The 9,818-nt window shown below is 43.2% G+C and overlaps 1 protein-coding gene across 3 annotated transcripts; it reads left to right on the forward strand.

The window, feature by feature from the left end:
* The first annotated feature begins 507 nt into the window (after window positions 1–507).
* Window positions 508–9,523, forward strand: LPAR5 (lysophosphatidic acid receptor 5). 3 transcript variants are annotated; one of them, XM_044449789.1, is made up of 4 exons: window positions 508–832; window positions 2,874–2,961; window positions 5,402–5,545; window positions 6,269–9,523. In XM_044449789.1, exon 4 carries the CDS (start codon window positions 6,499–6,501, stop codon window positions 7,615–7,617), a length of 1,119 nt encoding a protein of 372 aa, XP_044305724.1. In that variant the 5' UTR covers window positions 508–832; window positions 2,874–2,961; window positions 5,402–5,545; window positions 6,269–6,498; the 3' UTR covers window positions 7,618–9,523. The 3 variants fall into 3 exon arrangements, with proteins under 3 accessions (XP_044305724.1, XP_044305725.1, XP_044305726.1); XM_044449790.1 differs by lacking the exon at window positions 5,402–5,545; XM_044449791.1 differs by lacking the exons at window positions 2,874–2,961; window positions 5,402–5,545.
* Window positions 9,524–9,818: the final 295 nt, after the last annotated feature.

The raw sequence follows: 9,818 nt of genomic DNA on the forward strand, positions 1-9,818 counted from the left end.
CAAGCTTTGTCGGTGAATGGGGATATGAGCCCAGGTGCACTGGCTCTTAGTACCACTATTCGGACTTCTCTCTCAGGCACCATCATGTTTTGGGCCACCTCTAGCTCAGTCTCAGCTGAATATGTGGCAGTGGGTGGGAAGGCAGGCAGGCAGGCAGGCAGTCTCTAAGATATTCCATACCCAAAACTTTGCAGATTTAGGGTCAAAAGCACCACCTTTTAAGCATATCTGGAAGATCTTAAAGAGCTGAGCCAGAATGAATGCTGCAGGCTTGGAGTAACATGCCCAGAGTGACACCCCCCCACCCCCCAGCAAATATTCTGATGTCTTTCAGGATAATGATTAATTTCTCTAATGTAGCCTGTGTTCTTTTTTACTATTTGCAAAGTAAGTAGATGTCTACAGGAAGTGCAAAGAACTAGTTCATTTCCTTATTTGTCATATTCACAACACAAAACCGTTTCAGCAAGCAAAGAATGTTGCTGCTTCTCCAGTCTTGCATTTGCTTTTACATTTATGAGGTGCCTAGTGTGGCTTATCAGCTCTTGAAACCAAAGTTCATGTCTTGTCAGTGCCAAGTTGTATCACAGAGAGACAATGGAAACACTGGGTGGAAGAAACAGCAACAGCAATACTCCTCCAGGGAGAAATGGAAACCATCAGAGTGAATGAAAGCAGTAGTCTGGACGGACCTCTGTGGCTGCTAGATTCCTGCCTCACCTATGCAGCTTCCGATCTGCTGCTGTTGAGCTGGAATCCCTTCAGTTGTCGTAACTGTTAAGCAGAGGACTCTAGACGCTTGTAACGCCGCCAAATCTATGGAAGGACAGAGGTAAAACAGATGGAATGGATGGAGGATGGAGAAAGGATCAGATTCTGGTGCTGGAAAATGGTAGTTGTGGCAGATCTTTGATATCTCAATGTGACTGCCAAGAGATCAGGGGCTGCAGGGGTGGCTCTAAAATACATAAAACTAAAAACCTAACCAGGAGAAAACTGGCTTGGTCTGCTAGCATGATCATATTTAACCCCATGAGCTGAAAAACTTTCCTTGCTAATTCAAGCTGCTATTAAAGGCTAAAGGGCAGATACGAGTAAATGAGATTAGCAACTCTAGATGTCTGCTGGTTGTAGATGCATTGGGATGAGTGCAATGCGCACAGGAGTTAATTTACAGGATGAAATGTGGCTAAACTCACGTTTGCCTTAGAGTATCATAGACTAAAAGGGTTAGGGTTTGGGAAAGTGAGCTGTGATGATTACTCAATGACCTGGTTTGCACGACGCAACAGCCCTTCATGGATAACTAAATGGCCATGCTGGATGGTTGTGTTTTCCAAACCCAGACTGCTTCCAGCAAAATGGCTTATTTTTCAGCAACAAACCACCTAGACAATCCATGGCTTATCCTTATGATTGTTTGATCCACAAAGGGTTGGTGTTATTGTCCAAACCCAGAGAAACATTGCATGAAAATGTCTGCTGCTGTGAAGAAGGCAAACTCCATGCTAGGCATAGCTAGGAACAGAATAGAAATAGAACTGTCAAAATCTTACTTCCCTTATACAATTCTTTGGTGGACAATACTCTTGGAATATTGTGTTCAGCTCTGGTTGCCTTACCTCAAAAGGGACATTACTGAGTTGGAAAAAGAAAGGTAACAAAATCAAGGGGCAGGAGCAGCTCCCTTATGAGGAGTGGCTACAACAGGGACTCTTCGGCTCAGAAAAAAGGCAAGTTAAAGGCAGACATGATAGAGATGTTAAAATAATGGATGGTGTGGCGAAAGTAGAGAGGGAGACGCTTCTCTCTCTCGCCCATAACAATTGTACCTGGGGCATCCCATAAAGTTGACTGGTGGGAGGTTTAGGATAGATAAAAGGACATACTTATTCACACAATAAGTATAGTTTTATAGTTAAACTATAAAATTTGCCGTCACAGGAAGCAGTGATGGCTGCCAATCTGGAGGGCTTTTAAAAAGGATTAGACAGATTCATGAGGGGGGCGGCTATCAATGGCTACTAGCAGTGGCCTGCCTGCACACGCTAATTGCTGAGGAGCTTGAGCAGGTGGAGGTCTTGCACAGAATCCTGATCCTGTGAGCAGCTGGTTTGCCACCGTGTGTATAGAACATTGGACTAGATGAACCTTGGTGTGATCCAGCATGGCTTTTCCTATGTTCTTATGTTCTTATGTCCAAGTGGCACTTCCATCACTAGTTTGCCACCGTTTTGTTTCATCACTTGAAAATTGTTCATTTCTGTTCATAGTTGTTGTTATTGTTGCCATTGTTCTTTCACAAATGTACAAATGCACTCTTTCAGCTGTCCATGAAATCATAGCAGTAACAGAGCAGGGAGTGAAAGTACTTCAAAAGGGAAGTACACAAAAACTGGAAGAAATTCATATTTTTTATTTCTAGGATAGCTGAGAACTCATGTGGCTGATCATGTGATGTGAAGGCATTTGTTCCCCTTGGTAATGAGGAGTGCCTTTCCTGAAGCAATTGGGTGCCTCTCATGGAGTTGTGCATCTTTCAATAGGTGCCTCTTTCATGTCCTGTTCCTTCTCTCAAAAATCGGGGAGAAAACATGACAAAGAAGCTTGCTTTGGCTTTCATCCTCCCAGCTTGTCTAATTAAAAACTCCCTGCATCATCTGATGAAGAAACCCCATGACTCACTTCTTGATTAACACCATATGAATTAGTAAAATTAGTAAAGAGGTTCTCCTGAGCAAACCTTGCAGCTTTAGGTATAATCTTATATTTTAAACATTTGTCCTTCCACTAAATTGGCGCCATTCTACAGCTGCATTCCATTGTACACACCAGTTCGCATAACTCCTGATTATCATCTAATTTTACTCTAGAAAAAACGGCTAGACTGTGGGTTCTTTGAACTGATGACAGATACGGCTATGGATCAGAGGCTTCATTCTAACCCTCAGCTGCTACAGTGTAAGCATTTTTTGCTTGTTACCGGCACTCTTATTTAATTTCATATCAGAAATGTCAATCAGGACTGCATTTGGGATGAAAGCCTTTGGTTAAACAATTCCATTGCAAAAATACGGCACCCAGCATTCCCTGGGAAAGGGGCTGTTACTAAATCAGGCTAAGTCTTGTAGACCTAATCACTGGAAAGTCAAAGGAACATGGGAAATTCAAGAACATTATCTTACCTTTACCAAATGTCAGTGCTAATGCTGTTATGTTTTGAAATATTTTCTGTTTATTTTTCAATGTGTAAAATACTATTTGAGTGAGGACATATCAGATCACAGAAAGTACCTTCCTAACAAGAGAAAACAATACATTGTGTAATTTTCCTAGTCAAAGAAGTGGCTGTTCCAGACATTTATGTGTTACCAGTTGAGATGTTATGCTGCTTGTACATGTGGAATAGGGGTATGCTTAGGTACTTTTTGCCTCTGAATCTGATGATCTTACAGGGGTAGCCTCTTTAGATTATAACACTACCATTATTCAAAATATGTGAATATCTCCAGCCTCCCCCTGCCCCAAACTCACCAGGGCCTCCTCTTTGCAGCAAGAAAAGGCCAGAGAGATTTCCCTCTCCAGATGGGCAAGGCAGAAAGACCTGCTTTGGTGGCCTGCCTCGCTCCCCTTTTGCTTCCTCTCTCTCTCTCTGGTAATGACAATTTTCTGCAGTACTTTAAAAAAATTAATAGGCTTTATGGCCGTTCATTTGTAAGTACGGGTTGTTCGTAACTCAGACATTTGTAACTTGGAGACTGCCTGTATTTAAATTCTGTTTCCTTTGCATTTATCATTTTCTTCTGCCAGGGTACTTCCATGCACCTCAAAATTTCTGACTGTAGGGCTCATTAGTGCATAATGCAGGGTTGAAGCACTTGTGGCCCTCTAGGTGTGGCGGGACTCCAACTTCCATGAACCTCAGCCAGCGCTGATAATGGTCAGAGTAAAGTTCAACAGGCAACTTGCACACCCCAGTACAATGTGCCATTAGCTCTTTACAGTAATTAATGGCAGAGTAAGAAAGCAGTGCTTCATTTAAGACAGAGCTGTTCAAGTTTGGACCAGTGGACCTTTTAGAGAATTTGAGGATCTTCTGGGCACCACCACAAAATGGTTCCCGCAGAGGATGCCCTTACTCATATAATGTCTGCTGTGTGTTTGGGGGCTGGCAAGTAAACAGTAAGTAATTCACCAAGAAACTGGAGTGTAAGCGGAGGAATGGTTGTAACTCTAAAGCCAGTCCATTTATTTGACCCTGGAGAAGCACAACAAAATAACCTTTTAAGGTTGCCATCCTATGCATTCTTACATGCATACTTACATGGAACTCACTGGAAATGCCTTCTGAGTCAGCCTGCTCAGAATAGCCCTGCTGTCCCTTGCTGAATGGCAATGTGGAAGAGAATTTCTTCAAGTGCAGCTTGTCATCCCGGGTGTGGAAACCCACCAACAAAATTCCATATCAGTATAAAAAGTACAGCTAGCCACGTCTTCTTTGGAATTGGTTTAGCTACCCTAACGCTGCTGCATAAACATATATACAACAACAGCAACATCAAGGGCTTTGTAGCATCAGGAGCCTCCCTCCACCAACCCCACAGGATAGAAGAAAGGGTGGAGATGTTTATTGTGCAAAGCCTCAAAAAGTTGGCTCAAAATGTGTCAGCCTTAGAGAGACGTAACTGAGATTTTTGAAATATCTTCCTTAATTTAAGTGGATGGCTCTGCCTTAGTAATAGATGGTTTCTAAAAGGCCCAACTTAGATCACTGACATATCTAGTGGGAGCTGGGAATACCTTCTTTCCAGAAGCCGTGCAGAGTTGCTGCCACCCTGGGCTAGCAGGCCTAGGCTAGCTGGGCCAAGGGCCTGACTAACAGCACCCAGAGCATAGGGTTTCTGTTTAATTCCCTCCCCACCCCCCCACCCCCCGTGCATGCGTGTTAACTTAAGCCACATTTTGTCTTTGTGGCCTAGGAGAATTATCTGAAAATGTGCAGACTGTGTTCAAAAGAGCTGCAGCTTTCAGGAGATGGTAGGTCTGTTCCCTGTATTACTCAGGGCTCCTCATCAACTGAAAGCAGGGCCTTTTCTAGGGCAGGTTTTCACTCAATGGGGCACTGTGGATAAACACACCTCTCTGACCAGTTAACTGCATTGTCATGCTTGCCACATTTAGTTATATATTTATGTTAAATACTTTTTAGGGTGTTGACTTGAAATTTCACAGGGAAGCACTTATGAAATGTAAAGTCTGAAGCAGCCTCTGTGAAAGGAGCCACATTTTCCTGCCTTTACATATGGATTGCTTTTCATTAAGACACAGAGGAATCACACCATTTTAATTTTTATAAAAGCCTTTTAAAATAAGTTCACTGTATATTAATCTTTTCATACAGAAAGCAAAGACCTAACAACAACAAACAGGAAATGACATGACAAAGAACATTAAAACACTGCCATCCACTCCCTGCAGCCTAGAAGCTTCAACTTTTTCTCTATATTCTGCTTTACATCTGCAAAAGACAGAAGCTGCTTCACAAGTAGGTTGTCCCCTTGTGAATTCTTAGTGTGCTTCTTTATAAAATTACTTTTTATTAAAAGTTCTGGCTGCCAAATCAACTCTTGTTAGTGAAAAATGCTAGAAGGAACAGCAACATGCAGTATTTAAAGCTGCACATCAAAAGGAAACTGCCAGGCAGCTAGCCTACAGACAAGGGTCCCAAAGCCAGGATGACTCTTGACGTTGTGCCACTACCAGGTTCCAGGGGTTATAAAAGCTGTTCCGTACAGAATGGTTTCTAAAGGGCCCCACAGACTTGGCTAGAAAAGGCAGTCTTCTTAGGTTGGAAATTCCACAGGTAGGATAACAGAACTGAAAACAATTTTTCTGCAAAAGTTTAATGAGAAGCACAGAAGAGAGCTAGCCACCCCACCCAGGTCTTTTCTCTGTTCAAATCCAGTCCCTCTAAAAACTGTATTGTTTTTGTTAATGTATATCAGATGTAGTTCTTATGAGTAGAAAAATACAGGAAATACAGGAAAATCTGAAGAAACTTATATATTTTTCTTAATATTTAGTAACTGTTATACTCTGCTATTTTGACATGTTTGCTCTCTGTTGCCTTTTCCTCCCTTCCTGTAAGCATTTTGCCCCCACTCATTGGTCCCCCCTTCCCTCGCTCCCTCCCTCCCTCCGGTTGCATTTCTCATTGTCTTCGTGAGTATGCTACAATTAAAAACTGGCTTTTCTAATTTCCCTCTAGGTTTATTATTCAGTGATCAAGAATAGCACAGACACTTAAATTTTCACATCTCCTATGGTTTCCAAAGCCTGGAGGTACAAGTAGGAATCTAACAGCAGCTGGATTAAAAAGTGAATTAAGAAGTGAAGTGATGCGCACCAGTCAGGAGATGCAGGAGATGCCCCTCTCCTTCCTCTGTTTCTCCTCGCATTCTGGATGGCACCGCTGAAGCCCTCGAGTGATTCACAGGCATGTCAGGGGCCAATGCTAGTTTCGAGCCATGCAAGGATCACAGTGCCAATCACCGACTGCATCTGGTTGGGTACAGCCTAATCTTTACAGCAGGTTTGCTACTCAATATTGCTGCACTTTGGATTTTCCTGAAGTATCTAAAACTCAAGTCAGTGGTGAGCATCTACATGTTCAATTTGGCTGTGAGTGACTTTCTCTTCACAGTATCTTTGCCCCTCCGTATTTACTTCTACTCTGGAGGGGAGTGGCCCTTTGGAACCCTTCTTTGCCAGGTCTCTGGCTCTGTCTTCCAGATAAACATGTATGGTAGCTGCCTCTTCCTAATGTGCATCAACCTGGACCGCTTTGTTGCTATTGTCTATCCACTACGCTGCCGTCACTTCCGACGCCCCAAGGTGGCCCGGCTGCTGTGCCTTGTCATCTGGGTGCTTATCTTGATCGGCTCCATTCCAGTTGCTGGTGTCCACAAAACGACTTCTTGTCACAAACAAAATAAGAACATCACTCTGTGCTTTGAAAGCTTCAGTAATGACCTGTGGAAGAAGGGGCTTTTTCCTCTTGTCATTCTAGCAGAAATCCTTGGTTTTCTCCTGCCTCTGACCTCTGTGACATACTGCTCAGTCCGAATTTTTCAGAAGCTGTGCCAGTCTTCTGGGACGCAGACGCTGCGCCAAAAGAAGACAATCCGTATGCTTGTGGTCAACCTGGTCATCTTTATTATCTGCTTTGTACCGTATAACATCATACTGGCAGTGTATGGAATGATGAAAGCCAATGTGATCAGGACTACCCCGTTCATGCGGGATTCCGTGCGCCAGGCCCTTGTGGTCACGGTGCTGTTGGCCAGTATGAACTGCACTCTGGACCCCCTGATCTACTACTTCAACACAGAGGGCTTCCGAAATACTTTAAAGAAGCTGAGCAAGGGGCAAACGTGGGACTCTGAAATGGGAACAATCCAGACTCGGGTAACGGGAAACAAATCTTACCAGGCGTCACGTGTGAAGCCAGGAGCCAAACAGTTACCAAATCAGAACTGCATCCTCCCTTGTGAAGGTTTGCCCTTTGCCCCCTCTAAGGTATATTTGAACAACTCCGTTCAAGACTCTGAAATATAATAATTGTTGATCTATTGGACTAGCAACGTTGTGAACTAATAGACATTATTAAAAGTACATGTGAGGAATTCTGAATAGTAAGCAGAGTAAAAAAGAGATGAAACCGAGATGTATCAAGGATTTTAGAACAAAGAAAAGTGAGAATGATTCCATACTTTTGAAAAGCATTTCAGACATTTCAGAAATTTTGACTTTTTCCCATCTTTGGAAATAATATGATCATAGGAATGATATAGCAATGCATGTATCATTTCTATGCCCTGGCAAACTCCCAGTCATATACCTTAACCCTCCCCCAAAGAAGGAAAGGTCCATATAGCTACAGATGGTTAGATAGACCTTTAACTGTAGCGTTGCTGAAATGCAAAGTACTGAGCAATGTTCAGACAATTCCCTTTCCTCAGTACAGTCATGCAAAATAGAAGCAGTTCCCTGGCTGCTGTTGTCTAATGTATGGAGTGGAGTGGATGTTGGCTTCCATTTTTAACCAGAACTATAAGTTCCATTAACTGGGGCCTATACATTTAAAATGAAAGAATTCTTAGAGCAGAGTTCGAACTGAACTGAAATCCAATTCTTCCTTTCAAAAACTTCATTTCTGGTTACCCCAAACTCTCTTCTTTTCAGTAGTGTAATTTACAGTGAGGGTAAGACTTGTTAGATACTTGTTAGTACATCCCATTCTATCTTTTGCCCATCCCTAAGGTGCTTCCAGGCAAGTCTTTGTATCTTGTAGTCACCCTGCCTTATTTATGGAATTTTACAGTCATCTTCCCTTAGTGACCCTCTTGGGGTTATCTACCACCTTCCTTCCTTCCTTCCTTCCTTCCTTCCTTCCTTCCTTCCTTCCTTCAACAAAAATCTGTTAAGGAGAGGTGGCACAGTGACACTGCACTTTTGAGTGGGAGCCCTAGAAGGTGCTCCACAGCCTAATGTCACAGGTTTGGGGTTTTCTCCTATGTTTATATGCTCTGTTGTTGTCTTCTTATGCTCCCCCTTTGAACTTTGCAACCTATTTAGTTTAGATACCTGAAACAAGGCCAGCCCCTGGGGGGCATGTGACAAGTGCCGGAGGCCATGTGAGCATGCACGCACCCACACATATGTGCATCCACACCCGTACCCACAGACTGACTCACACCATCAGGGTCCAGATCACTGGGAGAAGGAGGTCTTATTCTCACCCTCTTAATGTTATTCTCTTCACATGCCCTGTTTTCTAGCATAAGCTGATACTGCTGGGAAATTGATGTGCAGGGAGAGTCTTCGTTCCGGACAGAATTGGGTTCCCTTAGGCCAGTGTGCATTTGATTCTGTGTGCCTGGTGTAGTGGAGGTGGCAGTGCACTGCAAGATGCCCACCCCCAAACTTAAAAAAAAAAAAAAAAGAGCCGGCCAAAAAACAACCCTCTGCACTAGCATATAAGCTTCTGTATAACCTGAAGTGCCTGACTCAAGCCTAATCTTGGAGGCTAAGCAGGGCTGAAGTCTGGATGGGTGACTTAAATGTTGTGAACCACCCAGAGAGCTTTGGCCATGGGCGGTATAGAAATGCAATGTGATTATGATGATGATTAGGATGCTTCTAGACCAGGCTGCAGAATTGCTGTGCTCCAGGCATTTACATTTATGAGGGGTCGATAGTCATTCTCCTGAAACCTCCTTGTGTTTTCCCAGTCCTGTGTCCATTGTTTTACTTAACATAGAAAGCCGTTAAGGAGGTAAAAAGCAGAATACTGTAAAATCTCTGGAAAGGAAAATGAATGATTGAAGCACTGCGGGAGAAACTGTCCATGGGGAAGCTGGATGACAAGTTGCAGATGCTGTTTCTTTTTTGACTGCTGGCCTTGCATTTACAACTGCAACATTTTGTGTCCTAAAGACTTTAACCAAATGTTTTGGCTTTTATCCACAGTAAGCTTTGCAAACCATTTGCTTGTGCTTTAAAATAAAATGCGCATGAATGCATTGCTTGGTTTGAAATGGCTCTGCTTCTGCTTCTCTGCTTTGAGCATTGTTGTGAAGTGCCAGCAAGTTGTTTCCAACTTATGGCGACCCAGTGAATGAAAGCCTTCCAAAATGGCCCACCCATGACAGCCCTGAGCATTGTCTGCCCCTGAATTCATTGTTTCCTATATTTATTAACTTAGGGTGCCTAGCAGGTAAGTCAGCTACTGAAATATAGGATCCACCTATGCCCCT

The sequence above is a fragment of the Varanus komodoensis genome, unplaced genomic scaffold (assembly GCF_004798865.1).
Source record: "Varanus komodoensis strain SLA01 unplaced genomic scaffold, ASM479886v1 scaffold60, whole genome shotgun sequence".
NCBI classification, from domain to species: Eukaryota; Metazoa; Chordata; class Lepidosauria; order Squamata; family Varanidae; genus Varanus; species Varanus komodoensis.